Here is a 23,001-nt window from a genome sequence, read left to right as displayed (position 1 = left end):
GTAAGAAGTTCTTCATTATGAGGCTGAAGAGGCATTGGCACAGGTTGCCCAGAGAAGCTGTGAATGCCCCGTCCCTGGAAGTGTTCAAAGACCAGGCTGGATGGGGCTTTGAGCAACCTGGTTTAGTGGAAGGCGTCCCTGCCCATGGCAGGGGAGTTGGAACTAGATGATCTTTAAAGTCCCTTCCAATCCAAACCGTTCTATGATGCTACGGATGGATTACTGTGAGAAAAAAATCCAGCATCTTAATCTGGAAACTGGTCCTTCTTTTTGAGGGGAAAAGAAATCTTGTTTCAGAAAGTTACTTTGTTATCTAGGGTAGAGAGAAAACGTAATCAATTGTCGTGCGATGTGGACAATTGGGAACAAATATTTGAATTGCAAAACTCAGTTTATTTTGTTCCAGGACACTTGATGTTAGCATTGGATTGCTTATTTCTATTCTTTCTCCATCATTCATCAAAGACATATTTCACAGTAGCATGTGGTAGCTTTTGATATTTTTTCCAGTTCAAAGTAATCTTAACCTTCTCTCAGAAGTGGGAGAAGGCAGCAATGAAAGGGTTTGAAGCTACGTGGACTAGATTCCAAGTTGTAGGTCTGAGGACAAAACTTAATCATTTGGATAAGTGGGACTGTGAATGAGTGAGATTCCCTAGGAAAAGTAAAATTTTTCTTGAAAATAATGATCTTTGAGAGGATCCTTTGGATGAAAAGGGCTTGATAACATTAGAGCTTTTTCTGGACCTCAAGTTTAGGCAGTTGGAAATCTTTAAGGTACCAAAGTGTTGGTTGTTTCCTGTAGACAAGCTTACTATATCCTGAACCTTTGGAAAATGCAATGATAGCTATTCCTACAGATAAACAGGTAACCAGGAAAAAGTCATCTAATCCTTGAAGAGATTCAAGCAAAGTCATCAGGGGTTGGGTAAGAAAGGGGTGGGGAGCAAAGACTGGAGAATCTCTTAGTTATTCAGAAGTGATAATGAGTCTCTGATCTATTTCTCAGAGGGAGCTTTTCAGTGGATGGTATGTATCAATATTCTAGGTCTTCATGTAGGCACATGATGAATCTTGAGAGGGCAGCCAGGATGTAAAGTTCCTTATACTCAGAACTATTGTGTAGTTCAGTGTTCAAAGTAAACTTATTTGTCTAATTGATGTTGTTCTAGGGGGAAAATAAGAAACTCTGTGTGTTTCTTCCCTCTCAAGTGTGGAGGAACTTCAGAGCTCAGAACTGGTTGGCACAAAGGAGCATGAGAAATCTTCTATCATCATACAGAAAACTACCTTCTGACTCTTCTTTTCTTTTTTCTTCCTAGTGAAGGGTTTCCTTTTCCCATGGATGATCTACTGAGACTCAAATAGTAAAGGGAATATGTTTTTCACGATGAGATGAGGAACATCTGGAAGCTTTATGTGATTGTAGCTTATAAATAGCTTTATGAAGCACTGTATGATCTTATAACTTCTAAGATGTAGCTTTGACTGAAGGAGAAGTCAGAGCTCATTTATCTTTAGGGAAATAGGCCTTGTAAGGCCCATAAGGCATAACTGTCCCTCTTTCCTCCTAGTGTCTTTTGTAGCAATCTTGTAAATACATTTTTGGATCAGTTTTCCTACTAAAACATTCAGTAGGAGCTACCATGTTAGAATGTGCTTAAAGTTTATTGGGAGACAGATCACTGGAGGTGTGTTTTCACCTATGGAATTAAATTAGTGCTTTCAAATCTGATATTACCTTTGGTGCTGCTTGAGGAGTATTACTGTAAGTTCTAGCAGTGGAGAAATAGTCACAGCAATAATGAAGCACACTATTCTTTTTTATTTTTCCAGCAGGGGTCAAGTTATGCCAATTAAATCAGTATATCCTCTCTTCCAAACCATTTTGTTCATGTGTTGTTCCTTATACCATGTAATGGTATGTCGACATACACAGATCTCTTGATCTCTTGCTTTGATACTGCCACTGCTGTGTCCAATAGTGTTTGTGTGCACTATAAAAAAAAATCGCATATCCAAATGTTGTATAAGAATTACAAGTTCTTTGTCTATACTGTTTAGACTTTCCTGGAGCAATATGTTTTATCTGCATGCAGAAAAAAATGGATTACTGTCTAATAATAAAACATGGTTTGAAAAGGAACAAAGCAAAAGTATAGTGCAGAGAATCACAGAGAGCATTTGGACATGCTTTCTTGCTGCTAAAATAACTTTATAAAACCGATGCGATTGTGAATCTCTGTCATTTTTTCTCTGAGTGGTACAAACTCCTGTCCTTAAGAAAACCAAACACACACAAAAAAATCCCTCACTTTTAGGAAGGTTTTTTTAAGGGTCCAGCTTGAACTAGGTCATGTCATTAAAGACAGAATCTTGCGTGAGTAGACTGAAGACAGAAATTTAAAAAACTAATGCTTTAAAAATGTATGCATATTAAATCATAAAACCAGGTATATAGTTAAGAACTACCTTACTCTGTTTATGGCAGGATATAATTGTCATTGGCCTGCACATTATCGTTGAAATATGAAAGTGCAGCTGCTGGCTCAAAGCTGCTGCTTGCTTTAAGCAGAGAGTTACATCCCGATTGGGGAATGCCAGTGTGTATTGCTTGTGTTGCTTTTTCTGAACATCAGTAAAACTGGAAGTAAATCACTGAGCTGGATAGACCATCAGTCTTATCCAGTATGGCCCTTCCTGGTAAGAAAAACTGGGGAGAATAGTTTTAATGATCGAAGTTGGAAAGTGTTTTTTGGGTGGGAGTGCTTTGTACCTACATACATCTACATCTTTTTCATGGGGGGAAAAAAAAGTTGGTTGTGAATAATAACATCTGATCTCTGTATGGAAAATATTTCTGAAAGCACTTTCTTAAGTGCTTCTTACTACTCGTCTTACTACTTGTCTGAGGGAACATCACTTGAAAAGATGGTAATGTAGCCTTATTACTATGATGTATTAGCTCTATAAGGAAAGATGGGGAGAAAAAATGTGTTAATTTCTTAACAATATTTGTGTCATAGAAGCTGTACAAACCCACCAAAAGATCAGGAAACGTGATGGCAAAACACTACATTGCTATTCTTCAATAGAAAGTGCTGGAAAGCACAACTCTCTAACAGCCCTGCAACGTCATGTGAATACTGAGCCTTTTGGAGTTGACCATCTTGAGAACGGGACTGCTGAAGAATGTCTGCAAGGTTGTGAGGATAAAACTATACATGTGACAATGCGGACAGATGAGGCATACAGTAGTTCAGACTTCTCTGATCAGGAGCAAAAGGGCCCAAGTGGAAACGTGATGGATATACTGAACTGGGTCAGGCCTCTCCCTGCTCTACTTTCTCCGGTACAGCTTTCACCAGTAGCTGAACGGGTGAGTTCCAGGATTTGTCTGACTTGGCATTAACTTGGCTGTATAATTACTGCAGGAATAACAATTTGATATTCTTGAGCTTTTTTATGTATTATTATTATGTATTATTACTTACTCTGATGCACTGAAAGGGTCCCTGTATGAGTGTTTAGGTCTATATGTATACTTCTTCACTTTCTAGTGCACTGTCTGTGGAAGGGCACAAACCATAATTTTCTGCAGTATATTTAAAACAAAGTTGGCCATGTCTCAACTGCTGTTTTTTCCTGATGTCACAGACCTACATTCCCAACTCATGTTGGGTATAAGCATGGTTTTTGTAGTAAACCTCTACAGCTTGAAATTCAAGGGAAACCTACTCAAATGTTATTTTTTCAGTAATCTTTGAATGTAAGTTGGTAGGCAAAGAGGTCTCAATTTTCACAAAGGTGCTTTCTGTTTAGTATGAAGAGCAATGATGGAGAAGGATGTAATTCTGTTATCAGCCTTAATCTCTCAAAACCACTGCATGTCAGGGCCAGCAGCCTATTTGTTTAGAAAAATACAGCTCTTAAAAGTGATGCTGGGCTTTGAAAAATTAACTTTGTATTTTTCATTAAAGGATATGTTGTTTGGAGAAGTCACAGGTTCCAGCAGTGAAGAAGCTGATTGCAGTGCTTCTGCAGCGGAGTATATTTTACAAGAAGACCAAGTTCAGCCTCAAAATTGTTGTAATGTATTCAGCTTGAATGAGGAGTGCAACAGATGGAACAAAACATGTGGACCTAGTCTTGATGCAGAAATTTCACATAACTGGAGTAGGAATGAAAAGATTGATCATATTGATCCAGAGATTTTGAGCAAGAAAGTGAGAGATGCTGAAACAAAGCAAGCTGAAGCTGCTACTTTAATTACAAACGTGGGAACTAACAAAGACTGTGTGGAGGAGAATTCTGTGAATATGGAAACAGAGGAGATGGAACTAACTAAAGCAACAGCACATGAATTGGAAGCCATAGAGGAAAAGAAAGGAGATATCAAGGAAATGCACAGTGCAGATGGGACTTCTTCAACTGATTTTATGCTACACAGTTTTAAGCCTCAGAATCAGATACAAAGATGTAGTGAGGTAGAGCAAACAGAGGAGAATGTGATTTTAATCAAGGCTGGTGTTTATGACAGTATACATGAAAAGCATGGTGAATTAATGAAGGCAGAAAGAGATGGATTATCAGGAGAGGGAGAAATTCCCAGGGCAGTATCCATTCCCCCAAATGTTACTCATTTGCCACCTGAACAATGCGTTGTTGTACTTCAAAGTACAGACTGTGAGGAGAAATCTGATGTATTGGTAGAGAATGAAGTGGTTGAAAATGAATCCAAAGATGTAATCAAGGTAGCAAATACAGCAAGCGATGTTGAGGAAAGCATAAAACCAGTGATAAATGGAGAGGAAATAACGGCTGCAATACAGATGCAAGGGCTCTGTGCAGAGGCTAATAATGAGGGAGAACTCTCTGAAGTTGTGTTGTCTGATTTCAGTAGTTCTAAATCTTTTTGTGAAGTAGAGTGTCCTAAAGACCTAATGATACAGCGTGATAGTGAGGGAATAATTCTGGAGACTGAGGTATACAGTGAAACTACGGAGAGTTCTGCTCACTGTCAGTTCTCTGAAATAAAGCATGACAGTGAAAAGACACTGGAGGAACAATGTGTGCATACACTAGAATATGATATGGACAGAAAACACGAACTGGAGACTGCTGAAGTCTCTCAGTGTTATTTACCTGTATCTGCTGTTGAAGGAATCAGACATACACTGTCTATGGATGGTATAGACAAAAATATAGCTGCTTCATCAAGCTTTCCAAAAGATGATGGACAGCTCAAAATACAAGACATGAGTATAACCAGACCCGAGTCTATTGAACTAGCCATGAATGTGAACAAAGAAAGTGTTCTTGAAATAGCTAAATCATCAGAGCTATTCAATAGTGCAGAAAATGAAAAATTACTAGATATACAGGAAGGGGAATATTTAAAAGGTAAACCATACCAGGAAGAAGATTACAATATTTTTTTCCAAGGGAAGTCAGACTTGGAAAGCATACTTGCAGTACCAAAGATGACATGCATTACTGATGTGGAAAGCAGTGTAGCTAAGTGTGAATCATGTGTGTTAGATTTTACAGAAAGAAATGGTGAAATGAAACAGCCTGAAAGCCTGTGTAGTACATTAGACTGTGAGTTGACCAAAACTCAGAACTTCGGAGTGTTTGAATCTCAAGAGACTGAATTCCAAGTTAATCAAGATTTTGTAGATGAGAGCAGTAAACTGTTAGAAGAAGCAGATACCATCCAATCTGTTGTAGTAGAAAGTAACCTTACATCTCAGACACAATTTGCAAAACCTCAGAATCAGTTCTTGATAACTGAAAATGATAAATGTGATGAAATAAAAGCAGAATTAAACAAGCAAAGCAAGGAATTAGTGATTGAGGCTTGTTCCAGTTCATTTAACTGGGAAGACAATGTTGTGAAGGAGAAAAGTAATGTTTCAGAGATCAGATGCCAGCATACTTCAGAAATGGGTTTTAATAGCAGCTTGGTTTTGTCTACTCAAATGGACTTGAAGACAAGCTGTATAAATTCTGAAGATACAGATTCCCCTATCCAAGAGAATGGATTGGAATCCACAGTGCCTTGTAATTTAAATTACAGTCTTGAGAAAGTTGTCGGATTTGTTGAAAGCGATTTCACAGGAAATTCTGATTTTTCTCATACATTGAAAAACAAAGAAGATAAAAATTGTGTTGTGGGTAGTGCATTTCATAGTTCTCTAGAAAGCTTCGAAAAGGGTGCTGAGATCCCATCTACTGAAAAAGGCAATGTGTGCAAAGAACTGGACTGCTGCTCTGAGGGGGAATACATACATAAAAACGAAGTGGAATTTTCAGGTGAGAAGGAGCTGCCAGTAGATAAAGAACCTCAGGCATCTGTTAAGTTGCAAATTTTGCAAGCAAACTCTTATAATAAGAATACTTTGACCTTCCAAAAGTTTGTTTGTCAAGAATCAGAATGCAAGACTTCTACATGGGAAGCTAATGCAGATCCTGCTAGAACTGGTTCACTGTCAGATGGGGGGGAAATTAAAAGGTTGAATAGTTTTGAGACATGTGAGGAAAACAGCATAAAAAGGTCTAAAAATGCTTTTGATATCCCAGAGCAGAGCAATGTGTCTGAAGAGAAGGACTGTCCTCTACAAAAAGTTGGAGATGTGAAATATTCTGAATGTGTTCCCATGTTCAAAAAGGACCTGAGAACTTCAACAAGAATTGTAATGAGTGCTCTGGAAAATGATGCAAGTGTTGATGCTGATGACCAAATATGTGAACTTCATTCACCAATGCGCCCAGGAAACACTGTGACAGATAGTCATCTAAAAGCAGATACTATAGTGGATATGGATACATGCTGTGAAACAGACTACTCTCCAAATACTGCAAATGAGTTGTCAAATGTGGTTGGGGAGGTTTATCCCAAAGACTTAGCCTCTCTGAAAAGAGGGTGTGTATTAGTAGCCTCTGAAAATGCTGAGGGTGCTAGTGAATTCAGGGTAGCTGGATGGATGAATGACAGTAGGGAAGATGTGTTAAAAACTGGGACATCCAAAGGAAGACTTGTGATGCCAAGCGCTTCAAAAAATAGATTACCAATATGCCAGATATTAACCAGATTATCAGAAACTTATAGAATGGCTGTAAAAAACAGTAAACTAAGTACAAGAATGTTAGCACTCAGCAATTTTGTAGAAGAAAATGGTTGTGAAAAGCTTGAATCAAATGCAGAGCAAAGTCTACCACACAGTGTTGATAAGGGCATCTCAGTTCTTGAAGAATATAATCATAATCAAAATTGTGCTGTTTGCAACTCAGAAGAAAGCAACGCTAATGTTATGTTAGGTGTTTTTCAGCCTTCATGTTTTTGTCATACCACTTGTACTTGGAAGGGCTTTCTGGATAGTGGTAGAAAAAACTTTATTATCAAGTATCTTACAAATCCAGCCCTGTCTGATGTAGACTGCAATTCTCAAACAGTTAGTCAGTCTTCTGTGCCACAAAACATGGTATTTGAGAATTCGTGTATGTCGGAGTCAGAGTCTTGTGTAGATGTTGCTCCCAAAAAGACCAATAAATTGAACTGCAAAGTGCAAGAACGATCTGAAGTCTTGGGTGTTTCAACCAAGGCAGCTGTCCAAGTAATGCATGGCAGGCTATCAAAAAAACTGCTTCGAGGTAAAAGAAAAACAAACGCCCTTGAAGTTAAAATAACTCAGCCAGTTCTTGCAAATGCTGATACTTCTATGCCGACAAAATGCTCATCTGAGACTATAAATAAAATTAGGCAAGAGATGGGTCCTCCTCTACCCCCACTGCTACTGCCTTTGATTGCTACTCCTCCAAGAGCTGCATGTTCCATGACCCCAGTGATGTCTTCTGCTGATCGATCCTCTTTGCTTTCCCCTCTTGAAGACCTGATATCTCCGCTACGTGAAACCCCTGTTCCTCCTCTGATGTCTCCATTGAGAGATACTCCAACTGTCAAATCTGCCCTTTTGTTTTCCCCTCCATCACCTTCAGAGATGGCAGTGGGTAGAAGGATTCTCTCCTCACCTTTGAAATTTTGTACTTCCATTCCAAAGCATGCACTTCCCGTCCCTGGAAGATTTCCTCTGTGTACAGCTGATGGTGCTGCTGCGGCTGCTCCTCAGGAGAACTCTGTGAAAATATTGGACACTATGTATCCAGAGCTATCTGCAAGGGCAAGGACACTAAACATCCTGAAAGGCAATATTCAGCTTAACCGATGTGCCCTTTCAGACAGCCAGAGTTTGCCAGGACCTGTGGCTCAAATAGGTGGGTTCAAAGCAATAGCATCTACATCAACTGCTTTTGTTAAAACTGGGAGCAATTTGAAATCTGATGGTAGACAAGACAAAAACGTGCAAAACCAGCAATTGGTTTCAGGCTTGTCAAATCATCTTGAAAAAAGGACATTATTGCCAATATCTATGCCCAGAAGTGCGAAAAGACTGAGATTAGACAGGGAACCACCAAAGCTAGAGTCCAGTGATACTGCTGCTATTGGAAATGATCAAAATACAAGCACTGAAATACAGGAGAATTTCCATGGCAAGAGCTGTGAAATCAGTGGTTCAGCACACAGTTCCAGTTTAGAAGCATCTTTACCAGTAAAGAAGGTTATTGATTCTGATCGCCAGAAAGTTTATTTGGCATTGAAGAAAATTGCTGAATCCTGCTTTGACTTGTTACCAGTTATTCGAAGTCATGTTTATGTGGGCAATATCTCAAAGATTCCAGTAATGAGAGATGAAGAGAAAGAAGTTGTCAGTGAATTTGGTGTAAAAAACAAGGTAAGTAGCATTATTTTGAGTTTTGCGTTTTAACAGTGACTTCTGTGCAGATTAAAAGAGTTTAAGTATGTGCTAGGTGAATTCTCAATGGGTCAGGCAACCTGCAGTGGCAAAGTGTAGTCTTGAAAGATTATCAGATATCTAAACCTGTATAAACGTAACAAAATAGGGAGCTTCAGACAGTACGAGAAGCTAATGGTCAGTGGTGTCCAAGATGCAAAACTGCAATTGTAGATGCTTTATGCATTTATCAGGAAAACAGATGTATTTATTTTCACCACATTTTTTGTAGTGGATAGCATTAACAATTGTAGAAGGAGTTTTCTTTGTTTAAAGGTGTGAAGTTTGATTTTTTTTTGGTCTTTTTTGTTATTTCACTAAAAAAGAAAACACAAAACAGCATTGTATATATATAATACCGGTGTACTTGTTCATTCAGTGTTTACCTTGATTATCATTCTACATCAGGTTGCTCAAATGAATTTTATTGGAAAAAAACTCATAGCATCGCATAGCAGCATTTTGCCCCATTGCAGTTCTTGAAAGTAATTAGGCAGACTGAGATCAGAATAATGATCTGTCAGTTCTCCACAGAAGTTGTCTACTGAGTTCTGCTGTCACCTTTGTTAGGACTTGCCAAATGTGGTAACTTGATAGAAGCAAGTTACTACTGAAGTTGCTACTCAGGTTTGTTATTTCATTTGCTGGTTGCCTGTGATTTAATTATGTGTATTCTTACATGGATGCAAACAATGTTCTTACAAACAGTTCTCTTGTCATACTGTTATAATGCTATTAAATATTCTCAAATATAGTGCAGTCTAACAACTGTTTTTTGTACCTTATAGCATTTAGCTGAGTCGTTGCTGCATGTTATTCTCAATAAACTCAAGGCTCAGAAAACTGCCTCAAATTACAATTTCAACCAGGCTCTTTGTCGAGTCTATACAGGAACTTGTCGACAGCTAGGAGATTTGGAAAGAGCCCGCCTCTTCTGCTATAGCTTACTTAAAGAAGGTATAGTGTGTGTCTCAGTGGTCTTGTATCTTGAACATTTTGTCTGTCTTTGCTGTATTGTTCCAGAATGATTAGGTTTCTAAAAGCAAATGAACAAAGAAAATCTTCCTGTGAAAGGCGCATTTTCCTTGGACCTTTTTTATATACTGAAAAATATAGAATGTTTTAGAAGAAATTTCCTGTCTCACAGTTGTCTACATCTCTATCTCAGCTTGGTGATCACCTGTGCTCTTAGTAGTCCACTCCTTTTTCAAAGAGATACTTACTTTGGGATCCTCTATACTTTCATTTTTGCCCTGCCATCTCCAAAATGATATTGTGATTCCAGAGAACTTTGTACTTTTTGTTTACTACTGTTTTTACTGAGTAAGCACTGACTCATAAAACACATTTGATTTTTAAAAAGAAAAAAAAAGGAACCAACAATCTGAACTTCAGTAAAACTCTGTTAAATGTAGACTTTGAATGATTTTCTGTTGTATACTTTGAATTGTTTAAATTCCTGTTGTGGATTTTCTGTGGTTTTATTTTATTTTATTTAGAATGTGAACAGTTGTAAACACATCTTGAAGGTTCCCCCCCCCCTTTTTTTTTATTCAATTATTTTATTTTGATTACTAATGCATTCATTTTAAAGTTTTCCCCTTCATTTGGTAACACAAGTGAGCTATATTTCAGCTACACAATTGCCGAATTGACTATAAACAGTCAGTGCATCATCTGTTTTCTTGGCTTCCTGTCCATCTTTTTTTTTTTTTTTTTTTTCTTCTCCTGTTCTTTCAGGTATTCTGCCTTAAATAACTCTAAGATAATTTTCACCACCTTTTCTTAATTCTTTTTCCTTTATCCCCTTCTCTGTTCTCCTTCTCTTTTTTTTCCTTTTTTTCTTTTACTTTTGGACTAGCTCTAGCTTAATCCAGTGATATGAATGTTCATTTGTAGTTGGATTGTATCAGGTAGGATTCCAGAGTGCATCTTCCAGTTTAAAGTCATTGTGAAATCCAGTTTCTGTGCTCCAAGACCACTCTTATTAGTGAACTGAAGTGCAGTAAGAATAGAGGGAAAAGGACTGCACGCACTTTTGTTACGCAGCCAAGTCCAGTGTAACCATGCCTGACTTACTGACTAAAACACTCTTTTTGGAAAGAAAAAAAAGAATTACAGTGGGGAAGGTGTTTGTTTTTTCATTTGGTTGTTTGTTTTCTCCTCCCTTCCATTATTTAATATCAGGACTGGGGTGTGCTAGTATGATTCCACCTCACTGGGCTGCAGTTTTTACATGACTTCTGTGCCTTCTCTCCTTGTTACCTTGCTGTAGAGTGTACTGGCTTTTGATGTCTGAGTGTATTTTCGTTTGTTTTTGTATGTTAAAAACTTACATTGTTCTCTCTTTTTTTTTTCTTAGGCTTTCCAGATGCAGTGAAGTTGATTTTATTCATCACAAATATATGGCCTGACATATTTTTCTTCGAAGGTGCAATTAACAAAGCCATGCAATTAGTCATCAGGCAGAGTGCAAATGACGATGTCCTGACCTGTCTCAGTGCTTATCTCAGCTGGGAGCAGGTAAATTCTGCTTTCACTGTCAATATAAGCTTTTGTCTGTTTTGGTTCCCTTGCTGGCTGTATCAAATCAAGAATCTTCTGATGCAGGGTGTGAAGATGCTCCGTGGATTTCCCATGGAGCCTGTACAATTGCACGACTAATGATACTTAAGGCTATCTTCCTGTGGTTGTCTAAACCCTATCAGAACACAACACTTCTTTGTTTTCCCTATTAAATACTAATATCTGTAGTAAACACTTAGTGCTTGTATTATTTTTAAATTTTGACTGGAGTACTCTTGGACTAGGGAGTTGTATCACTCTATGGAACTGTGATTTTAATGTTTCTTGAGATCATTTTTGTTTTGTTTTGCTTTGTGTTTTTTTTTAATATGTTTTGTGGTTGCTTATTTTATTTTATTTTTTAAAAATACATATTGGGATTGTCTGTCTTTTGTAGTTCCTTGTATAATTGATAATTATTTATCACAGTTATTTTCAGGATGAGTCTGTCTCATTTCATTCATGATCTTTCTGTGAGGTAGAGTGTAAATGACCATTTATCTCAAAAAAAAATGTTGGCAAACCTGATTTCATAAGCAGTTGTCACAGTACAAAACTGCAGTGGTGGTAGAAGAATGACCAATGCTTAGGACCTAAGGACTCCAGGAATTTGACTTAAGTCTTTGAGACTAAGACTTCCTGTGTGATCTTGGATGAGTTGTGTAATTTCTGTTAGTTTTAAGCAGGCACATATTACTATCCTGAAAGGAATGTTGCAAAGAGGAAAAATTGGAACATCCTTTATATCAGTAGGGGCAAATTTTTATCATACAGATGGAAAGCTGGAGATACTTTGCTCCTGGATAAGGAATTTGTATAGCAAACTTGAGTGTTTGCTTAAAAGCTAGTGCCCAACTAGTTTTGGAGACCAATATCAATGCCAGGCTTGCTTGATGGAAGAGCTATAGTTCTGTAAAATACAAGCTGAACAAAGTCATCTTGATTCCTAGTTCTTCTGTTCTCAATCCTAGCGTACTGCTCCATGTCTGGTTTAGAATCATAGGATGGTTTGGATTGGAAGGGACCTTAAAGTTCATCTAATTCCAGGACTCCTGCCATAGGCAGGGACACCTCCCACCAGACCAGGTTGCCCAAAGCCCCATCTAGCCTGGCCTTGAATGCCTCTAGGGATGGGGCATCCACAGCTTCTCTGGGCAACCTTTTCCAGTGCCTCACCACCCTCTGAGTAAAGAATTTCTTCGGAATATCTAATCTAAATATCCCCTTTTTTAGCTTATAGACATTACTCCTTATCCTATCATTACACTCGCTGACAAAGAGTCCTTCTCCTGCTTTCTTGTTGGCACCATTTAGGTACTTGAAGGCTGCAGCGTGGTCTCCCTGGAGCCTTCTCTTCTTCAAGCTGAACAACCCCAACTCCCCCAGCCTATCTTTGTAGTAGAGGTATTCCAGCCTTTTGATCATCTTTGTGGCCCTCCACAAAGCACTTGCTCTAATTAGGCCCATGCCCTTGTGCTGAGGGCCCCAGGGCTGAACACAGTTCTACAGGTGGCAGGTGGGGTCTCACAAGAGCAAAGTAGAGAGGGAGAATCACCTCTTAGCCTGCCCACCATGCTTCTTTTGATGCAGTAGTCTTGGGGACTACAGCTAGGCTTGTTGTAATCAGTGGCCTTTAGGTGTTGTACTTACTGGAAAAACGTGTTTTTTTTTTTGTTTTATCTTGCTTTGTACTGGCCCTGAATTTAATGTGGTACCAGTGGAATTACAGCACCTATAAACCTTCTGTTCTGGTACAGGCTTACAGTGGGGTGAGCTAAGAGGACATAGATTTGTAGATGTTTCTTTTTTGTTGGGATGTAACATTAAGCTCTGGTGTTTCGAGTTATGCAGTACTGCAATCCTTGTTTAGCAAAGAAGTTGTACTTTCCATTTTATTAGGTTATCGCTTTCAATCTTACTCCAGTAGAGATGCACTTAAGTATACCTCAGTAATTGTTCTGTACACTCCTGCTACCCTCAAGCTGTGGCTTGGAGCTCTTAGAAAACATGAGAGCTGCTGCAGCTGGGGAGAAGAACCTCAGGATCGTCTGTTGATGAGAGCTGATGACATCGCCCTTTGTGGTATTTACCTAGGTGGACGTACAGGGACAAATTTCAGGTTGCTTGTGGTTGACAGTCTGCTGTATCAAGATGCATGTGACTTTTTTGTAAGATTATTCTATGTGTGAAAGAAAACCTGGTGTAGCATAGGGATTTAGTTCTTGGTTAAAGTATACCAATTTTAGTGATTTACACAATTGCAGAGTTTGCCAATTATATGGTCCATACGGAGGAAGTAAGCTGAGCAGCCACTGTGTTTGTGTTATAAATCTAGACTTTTTTCTTAATACTTCAGGTTTGTGAAAGATGTTTGTCTTTAAATTTCCTTGCTTACCCCAGCTGTTTAATTAGCAGAATTGTTTTATGTGATGTGTTTTCAGTTCTTATTACCTCAGCTATTGAAAGTACTTGCTTGGAAATTACCCCCTACTGAGCAATAATCAGTATCAAATTTTAGCATCGTTAAAAAAAAATCTCAAAAATGAGCAGGACTGATACAATCTTTCTGCATTGTAAAAGGGCTCTTCTGACCTTAAAGTTTCATCAAGAGAAACAAAAATCCCCAAACTGTGGGAGCAGAGAAGAGAGTGGGTTCGTGTTTGTTTGTTTTCCTAAACTCTACTTTTTCTAAAATCATCAAGATGAATACTGAGTACTTGAAGATTTTAGTTCTGTGTGCTTTTTTATTTGTTTGCTTGTGTTAACACTAGCTCAAAGTTGAATTTGTGTTGTAAGATGAACTCCAATGCTGCTGTGGACAGTTAGAATCTAATATTTGTAAAGAGTGCGGTTCTGGGTTGGTAACTTTTCATGCATTAAAGTAATCACCTTCTGTAATTCCAGAGTTCATCTTTAGATGCAGGTATTTTGACCTCAAACCTGCTTTTAGAAATGCAGTCGTGTCCCAAAGTAGAATTTCAGCAGAGTGAACGATATGGAGAAGATCTGAGTGAAGATGCTTGGCAGTACATATTTGCTATTGATCTACTCTGCACTAACCTGAAGTGGGATTGGACACATGACAATGTCATAAGGTATTGTGGCAAGCAGTTCCTTCAGACATTTTTCTGTGCTTTTTTTTCGCATTTGAAACGTTGCAGCTTAGCTTTTAACATAACGAAATCTTGCATACATACTTAAAAAAGAAGGTTTTGTAATCTGATGAAGCCTAGACTGCTGTGTTTGTCTGCCTTATTTTAAGATGAGTGAGCAAATGGAGGATATTGGAGTACTAATTCAAGAAATTAGTCCTGTTAGAACCTTTCTAATAACGAGTTGCTTTTTAAATAGCTATATGTGAACAATTGTGAAAGATTTTGAGATGTACTGTATGTCAAGTGAGCAACATGGTTGTTTTCCTCTGAATTTAGTATCAATTTTTTAAAAAGCTTTTCTTTTTCAGTCACTAAAAAATGGGGGTGGAACTTTTGATCTGCAAACAGCGCTACTTCAGTGCTGAAAAGGAGTATGGTTGCATTTCACTACTATACTATACTGATTTCAGTCTGATTTCAATTCTAAAAGCATTATAATACTTTGACCCAGTGGCTTACATTTTCTTTGAACACTATAATCCAATGCATAACCTGCTGACATATTTAACTTGGTTTGAAAGACTGCAATTTGATGTGTACACTGTTCTGACAGCCCCTATTTTGTATGTGGATGCTATATAAACTAGTACAATCTCCCAAAATAAGGCATTGGTTTAACAACCACATAATCTAATTGTTGAATATGAAGTAAATGTGAAAAACTTATTAGAATCATTAAAATCCTTGATACAGAAGTTATTTTTAGTGGAACACTTTCAAAATTTATACTAGGTTCAGTGAAAGGTATGTCTCTTTAACTGAAGTCATACAGAGTTGATTGTGTGAAGTTGTACTAATGATAGCTAAGTCTATCAGCATAATTTTAAGGATGGTCTCATAATTTTAAGGACATGTCTCAAGTCCATTCAAATTTAAAAACAAGCACCAGATTCTACTTATAATATACAAACTGTTAATTTTCAGTCATACAAAACGTGTGACTCGTGTAACATTTGAAAGAAGTGTGGTTCCATATACATGTAAGTTAGTGGAGTAACCTCTTGACTTTATGTAGAGATGCAGAAAATTGCAAGGAAATGGAAGAAGGACAGAAGTAATATTCTGAACAGGAATGATTCCTCCAGTAAGTTAGCTTTTAATGTTTGGGTGTAAAACAGTCTTTATATTCCTGAGGCTTGTAGGTGCTTGTAGTGTTACTAGTTTTGCCTGAAGGTGAATTCAACATGCAAGTGGAGTTACAGAAATACACAGTAAATGAAAGAATCATTTGTGTTTGTTTCTGTATAAATATTCTGTGCCAACTCTTCGTGCAGTATCAGATTTTTTAATTCATTTATTCACAGCAAAGTGCTTTGGCCTTCCATGGATAAGTGGGTAAAGAAGAGAAAAGAGCATGGAAGTGCGCAGTCTATTCCTGATAGTATTATCGCATTGACACTCAGGCTAATTGGTAAGTAATCTAAATTCATGATTGAATTTCTGGTTTATGTATGACCTTTAAAAGCGTCAGTTTGCCTGGAAAATGAATTGAAGCATTTTTGCATTTTTTGGATTTTTTTAAACTTTCTTCAAAAAATTTCACCTTTCACTGTTACAGTCTTATGCAGATACTATTTGTCAGCCTGTGAAAATCATGTATTCAAGTTATGAGATGTTACTATGATTTCATGATAGTAAATATTATTGTTTTATGTATTTAAAATTAAATTATCTGTAGCTATATATGCTTTTAGCGAAGTATATAAAATAAGGCTTTATATGTAACATAATACCTCTTGATGCGATTTTAAGGTAAAATCCTTCGGTATCTAGGTGGCATTCAGAATAAACAGATAAACTTTGGTTTTGGATAGATGTTTTTGGTATATAAGTTACATAATACTGTTTGTTAAACAGAAGTTGCATTCCTTGAGTTTTACTCTTAAAAATTGTAAACCTGCAGGAGGTTTTATCAGTCTGATGAAAAATGCCTTTGTGTCTTTAGTCAGAATAGGAAAAAGACAACTGATGGTCCCGAGACAAATACGATAACAAGAACAAATAATTTTTAGGCAGTTGTAATTCAAATTTGGATTTTATGTTGGCACTTCAACAGACAGTGAATGTAAAATTTAGGATGTTGATTGTCTAAACCTCAGATACATAGTAACCTTTTTTTTTCTTTTTTTTTTTTTTTTATATCTTTCAGGTCGATTGGGCCAAATAGGTTTGAAGGAAGGTTATATTTCTGCTGTGAAGAATATTAGTTCTGTAATTGCACTGTTTGTGCATCATGCAAAAGAGGAAGGTAATGTTTATTTAGAGGAACTTCAGTATAAAATCTGCAATGTGAATTTATGCTAGTATAAACAAAACACACACAAATTAGGACACGAATGCCAAAACAGCCTGCTTTGTGCAGTTTTATGTTAGTGTAGAAAAGAACAAACAGGTTGCAGTTTGAGTCCTTGGCCCTTCCAAAATTAACGAAGCCTGTCTATTGCTTTCCCTTTCAGGCAGGAAACAACTCTGAGGTAGTTTCAGCCAACTTGAAATTATGCTGTTTCACCTAACAGTGTACCAGCTGCTTCTGAGAATATAATGTGTGATTGTGACATAAGCAGGAATAGTTAATTTATTACCTGAACAGTTCGTGCTGGGGTTTGCTACTAGCAAGAGTGTTATATTAGGAGACAGGGGGCTGTAAGGTGTTCTAAATTCCTAACTGAGACAAAGTGAGGCAAGAAAAGCAGCATATGCATTTCTAAGTTATTCTGCGTATTAAGTAATTTTGCAGCAAAGCATGGGTTGATGCTAGGGAGTTTTTTTGAACCACTCCTATAGCTACTCTGCCTTTCAATCTCAGTCTTTTCCATGTAAGTGGAAGGAACGCATCTTTAAGTGTCTGTTCCAGTCTCTGTGTAAACCTGACTATTTTCATACCATCTTGATCAGATGGTACTAGAACTAGAGTAAAATCACTGAATACTCAAATCTTTTTTGCCCTTTGAATACTGAAAATCTTCTGAAATCAGAAAACTGGAAAATGCTATTATAAAATGAAATGCCACAGAATTTTTGTGAAGGTCGTCTTCTTGCTACTTTCAGGTTTTAGGCATCCTCAAAATAAATGTTTGTATTCCAGTTCTTGAACTAATGGTTTTTTTAGCTTCATGTTTCTTCTCAGAATTATTGCATATTCAAATTTCTAGAAGCTGATTTGTGTTAACTTTTTGCAGATGTTCCCTGGGGTGTGCAGCTGGCAGCCGTATATTCACTGTGTGACTTGGGTTCAAGCAATCCCGTAGGTATCACTGAAGCCATCAATGCTTGGAGAGCAACAGCTCTTAACAGCATCCCTTCTGCTGTCACAAGTGGCTTAGCTGAAATCACTTCTCTGTGTAAAATGGAGCTACACTAAAACTTAGGGAAATGTATTGGTCTAAAGGAAGAAGTGCCTTATTTTACTAAGCAGTAATTGGTTCCAGTTAAAAACTATACAGAGTGGTGGCTTAACTATTTTATTTGTATTTTCTGTTAGAGGGGAGAATTTTAAAAGGAATAAAAATGCTTGCTTTTCCTAATGACTCATCAGAGATCTGAAAGCCAGTATGTTTTTGATTCTTGAGAGGTTTCTAGTTTGATGTCAATAACAACCAGTAGCTATTTCCATTGTTTTTCTTCAATCAACTTGGAGCATGAGCATTTTGCTACAACAGAAGATAGAGCGTGGCTGAAAAATTGGCTTTGTTATTTTGTACTATATTTATAAAGTAGTTGTTCAGATAGCAGAGCTTTGCCCAGTTTGTTTTATTTTACTTGAGTAGTCTCATCTGCTTAATTTAAAATACTTGTGTAAAGCATGTTGGAATTGACCTCTTATGTAACAACTACATTTACAGTAACAGAGATATGAAATCTCTGAACTTGTATATATGTGGTATATTCTGATAATGTGTTTTTTACATTTGATATTGTTCCACTTGGGGAATTTTGTATATGTAAATAGAATGTTGGTCCAGAAAAAGTTTCAATTTCTAAGGATAGATTCACTACACTCTGCATTTTTATATCTTTCATAATAAAAGAAGCAAACACCATTATGTTCTTGTTTGTCTTTTTAAATAACACACTGAGAAAACTGTTGTTTCTAGCTTAAGTACTACTTTGCGGACACAGGTTTAAATAGAACTGTCAGTTGCAGCAAGCACTTCACAGTGTTTTCTGGTTCTTGTAACTCTTTTTGGTACCCGAGGACCAGGTTGTTTCTTGCTCTTCTCAACAGTTTCCGAGTTCTTTCTTGAGCTGCAGGCTCCCAGCTCTTGTTGATAGAGCTCGTGATTCTTGGAGGATCTGCCTTGCAGCACACTCAGTTTCTCGTTAAAGAAAGAAAAGTCCTCCCCTTCTTGCAGTTCTGCTTGACTAGATGCTGCTGTCTTCAACAGAGAGTATGCACAGTTTTTGGTATTGCCTGTTGTACCAGTGCCTGATGTATCTACATGAAATTTAGACACAAGCCTTAAGTTGCACCAGGGAAGGTTTAGACTGGATATCAGGAAGAATTTCTTCATAGAAGGGGTGGCTGAGCTGCCCGCGGAAGTGGTGGAGTTGCCATCCTTCAAGGTATTCAAGAAATGTGTGGATGTGGTGCCTAGGGACTTGGTTTAGTGTTGGACTTGTAGTTAGGTGGAGGGTTGGACTTGATGATCTCAAAGGCCTTTTCCAACCTAAATGATTCTATGATTTTATTATGTAGAAACTGGTACTACAACTATGTTTTTCCTAAGAGCAATAAGGACAAAGTAAGGAGTGTTTTCATCACTTTCCAATCTACAGTGTTAAATGCCACAGACGAACCTAACTGTGAATTTATAATTCACAGATTTTGTAGTCAAATGAGACCACTGGATCACTGAGTCTGATATTCTGTGCTTCACAGAACACTACATTTCTGTCAGCTACTTCCATACCAAACTTACGTTTGATTAAAGCATAACTGATATTTTGGCTAACACATTTTTCAAAAGACATCCAGTTGTTTTTTGTAATCTCTTATTTAGTAGGCCTATGTAGTACATTGCAAACTGACCAATGTTTCCTAGATTGAATTTGCATATTTGAAATAATTCGACATGCTTGACACACACAGCATATAATATGTATTCTCAGCAGATAATATATCACTGAAAATGATGGTAAAAACTCCTCTGGCTTACTGGTAAATCAGAAATGTGAGTGACAGTTAATTCATATTTCTATATAGCACTCTATTACTAACCTTTTGTCTTGGTTTTGGCTGGGATAGAGTTAATTTTCTTTGTAGAGGCTCACACAATGCTGTCTTTTGGATTTTTGATAAAAACAGTGGCAATAACAGTGTTTTCAGTTCTTACAGAGCAGCAGTTACACAGAGCCAAGGATTTTTCTGCTTCTTATGCTCTCCTGTGAGCAAGGAGTTTGGGGGTGCACTAGAAGCTGGGAAGGGACAGAACCAGGACAGCTGAACCAAAATGACCGAAGAGGTATTCCATACAATATGACTCTATGCTGAACAATAAAAACTGGGAGGGAATTGGCTAGGGAGGCTGCCTTTGCTTGGGGACTGGCTGGGCATTGATCAGTTAGTTAGTGATGAACAGTTGCATTGTGCGTCATGTGCTTTGTGTATTCTTTTTGGTGTTACTGTTTTGTTGTTGTTTGATCGTTTGTTTTTCCTTTTCTTTCCCTTTATTTTTTCTGTTCTTTCTTGCTAAACTGTCCTTATCTCAACCCAAGAGCTCTTGCTGCTCTGTTCAATTCTCTTCGCCATCCCACTGGATGACTAGGGGAGAAACCACAGGTGGGGAAGAGGATAGACCTAGGTAATCTGGGGAGGTACACGTGTGGGAAAACAGACGGATAAGGGATAAGGACGATCAGTTGTGGGTCAACAATTGGCTGGTTTGTACACTTTTCTGTCAATGCCCTTTACCTCATCGCTGCAGTCTGTTTTATCTCCAGTGCTAGTTTTGAATTTCTTTCTCTGGCTAAGGCATACTCTGTTCTGATGTGGGGGGATGTATAGGTGTCTGGCTGCTTACTGCTGGAGGCAGACTATGGAGTCTATATGCTTGGGTGGGAGTACTCAGTCACCAGCATCCTTTTTGGGTGCATGGGTGTGAGGATGTGAATGAACGGATGAATGAGAGAATGGGGGTGAGTGGATAATATTTGGAGATTCTTGTAGTCAAGTTTATCACCTTCCCGTCTATAGGATCTTGCTTTAATTTTTGTTACCCTAATTTCCAATTCCAGGCATTACCTCTTATTCTTTTCACTCTGTGCCACTGATAGGAAGCATCAAGAGCAAGGCTGCTCCACAAAGGAAAATGTGCCAGAAGCCCAAGGTTAGCACACCACAAGCAGTGCTCTTACTGACCAGGGCACAGTCCTGAAGCATCTGAATATGTTGGGCAGAGGGAATACTAAGAGAACTTCTCATGAACAGACCCAGCCAAGGTAGTGAACGAGGTCCAGGAGCCATCCAGATCCAGGAGTCCAGGCAGAAGCAATGAGAGATGCAGCCAGAGACAGGTCTGGAAATAGCTACAACACAGGCCCATGGGTCCATGGTCCATCAGGGAGACAGGACTGGAGACGGAGATGAGGTCAGTCCAGCAGGGGATGGGGCTGACACGACCGGGTGACAAAGTAGGTTAAGAGGTCAGTCTAGGAGATTGAAGTAGAAATAACTATAGTGTTGATTTGAGGAGATCAGGTCAGAGGCAGGTGGATGAAGATCCACAGTGAGGCTCATCAGTGCAATTAAGGCCTATTGGTGCACTCAGATCCACCATAGTGAGAAAAGTCTCCCTCCGATTATTGTGGTTCAACTCTGCAGGCACCCCACCGCCACCACCTCCACAGTGGGATAAGAGATAGAATTAAAAAAGATTGAAGTGCAAGAACTCATGGGTTGATATAAAGACAGTTTAATAAAAAAGAAAGACAAAGCATTATTCTCTTGTTAATTTGAGTCCTGTGTATGTACATGTAATTTGCTAATGACCTTCAAACTGGTAAGAGGTGACCTGCATTTGGACACAACCAAGGTCTGAGCTGATGACTTGATTGATACTGTGTCAAAGAACATACGGTTTTCTCCCTAATAGAACAACGGAATCAAATCTGAAATGCTTCCTGAACAGATGGGCCAAGCCTTTACTATGTATAGTTAGAAGGAAGTTTAGAAACCTTGTATCTCTGGTGCTACCTTACTTGCTAATTAGTCAGCTTTAACATACAGACTTGTGTTTCAAAATGGGGGGCAGGATGACCCAGGCCTGGAGGATATTTCAGAATAGGTGAGAAACTCATGCAATGAATATATCCTTGGATGTGTAAATGACTTAGCTTAGTATGCATGCCTAAGTTGAAACAATAAGATAAGAAGGAACAGAGATAAGGAAGAGCATGTGCAAGAACTGGGTTTAACTAGTGAAAGCAGTGAGGAAGACTATCGATGACCACCAGAAGACCCCAAAAGACCACCAGTAGAAACAAATGCATATGTGTCAGGGATGTTTACATATTTTAAGGAGTTCTGAGAAATAGTATGAATATGTTAGTTATTTCTTGGAAAGCTAATGAATATGTATATTCTAATAGCATAGCCTTTGTTGTTAAGCAACTCGTGCATACACTAGGTGGAGTAATCCCCTGTGCGTTCGGTGCTGCAGTTAAAAAATGCCATCTTTCTAAAACTCCAGATTGAGTCTTAGAGAGTTTAATCACCCAGCTTACTAGGTAACAGATAAGTCATGATTATTTGACAGACTTAGAACCCGTGTTAATATTTGAAAGGTCTGTGAATGTGTTTCGTGTGTAAATCTAGAGCGTGAAGGTTTGTGTACATTTTCAACAGGAAACTTTAATCCTGATGAAAAGGGAAAAAAATGGCTTCACTATCTGTGTTCATATTTATATGAATGCTGTTTTTGTTTCCTTCTAAAGGCACGGCTCTGTCTGTGTTGGTCTACTGTGGCTGACTTGGTGGGTGTATCTATATCTTTGGAATACGTATTCAGCCTCACCGCGGGCTAGACCTGCATATGGGGACAGCAGCATCTGCATCCATTGAACTGAGACTGAAGAAACCTTCTGGGTCTTTAAGTGCACTGAACTGTGTGTGTGAGGAATGGGTTAACCACTTTGCCTTGCTCTGCCTTATCTGCCCTGCAAGGAAAGTGTTAACAGTTCTGCCTAGAAGCTGGGCACGTATTGCTTACTCACCACCCAGAGCTGTAAACAGGGGCCTGAATACTTTTAGGGGATGTACTAGGAGCAACAAACCCATTATGTGATGAAAACCATAAAAATCCTGTTTTGAGAAAACTTCAGCTTCAGGGCTGAGGCAGGTTGGAATTATCAGACAAGGGCAGGAGGATGTATGCACTTAAAACCTGTACTAATGGCTTAGTAACTGCAATAGAGGCAGTAGGACAAAGAAT

At 38.3% G+C, this 23,001-nt stretch overlaps 1 protein-coding gene across 5 annotated transcripts in view; it reads left to right on the top strand.

Moving 5' to 3' along the window:
- The window catches only part of ICE1 (interactor of little elongation complex ELL subunit 1), a 35,287-nt gene extending 16,675 nt beyond the window's left edge, over window positions 1–18,612 (top strand). For 4 of the 5 annotated variants that reach the window (XM_083826097.1, XM_083826098.1, XM_083826099.1 and 1 more), the window contains 8 exons: window positions 3,027–3,379; window positions 3,981–8,792; window positions 9,641–9,809; window positions 11,215–11,375; window positions 14,322–14,512; window positions 15,877–15,983; window positions 16,722–16,820; window positions 17,752–18,612. In XM_083826097.1, the coding sequence (XP_083682223.1) occupies window positions 3,027–3,379; window positions 3,981–8,792; window positions 9,641–9,809; window positions 11,215–11,375; window positions 14,322–14,512; window positions 15,877–15,983; window positions 16,722–16,820; window positions 17,752–17,933 (6,074 nt within the window). In that variant the 3' untranslated portion in view covers window positions 17,934–18,612. Of the gene's footprint in view, window positions 1–3,026; window positions 3,380–3,980; window positions 8,793–9,640; window positions 9,810–11,214; window positions 11,376–14,321; window positions 14,513–15,587; window positions 15,657–15,876; window positions 15,986–16,721; window positions 16,821–17,751 lie in introns of those variants that run through there. The other variant, XM_083826100.1, reaches the window with a different exon arrangement.
- Window positions 18,613–23,001: the final 4,389 nt, after the last annotated feature.

The sequence above is a fragment of the Anser anser genome, assembly GCF_964211835.1.
Source record: "Anser anser genome assembly, chromosome: 2".
Classification (NCBI taxonomy): Eukaryota; Metazoa; Chordata; class Aves; order Anseriformes; family Anatidae; genus Anser; species Anser anser.
Note: the sequence above shows the minus strand (reverse complement) of the source record. Positions and strands in the feature narration are given on the sequence as shown.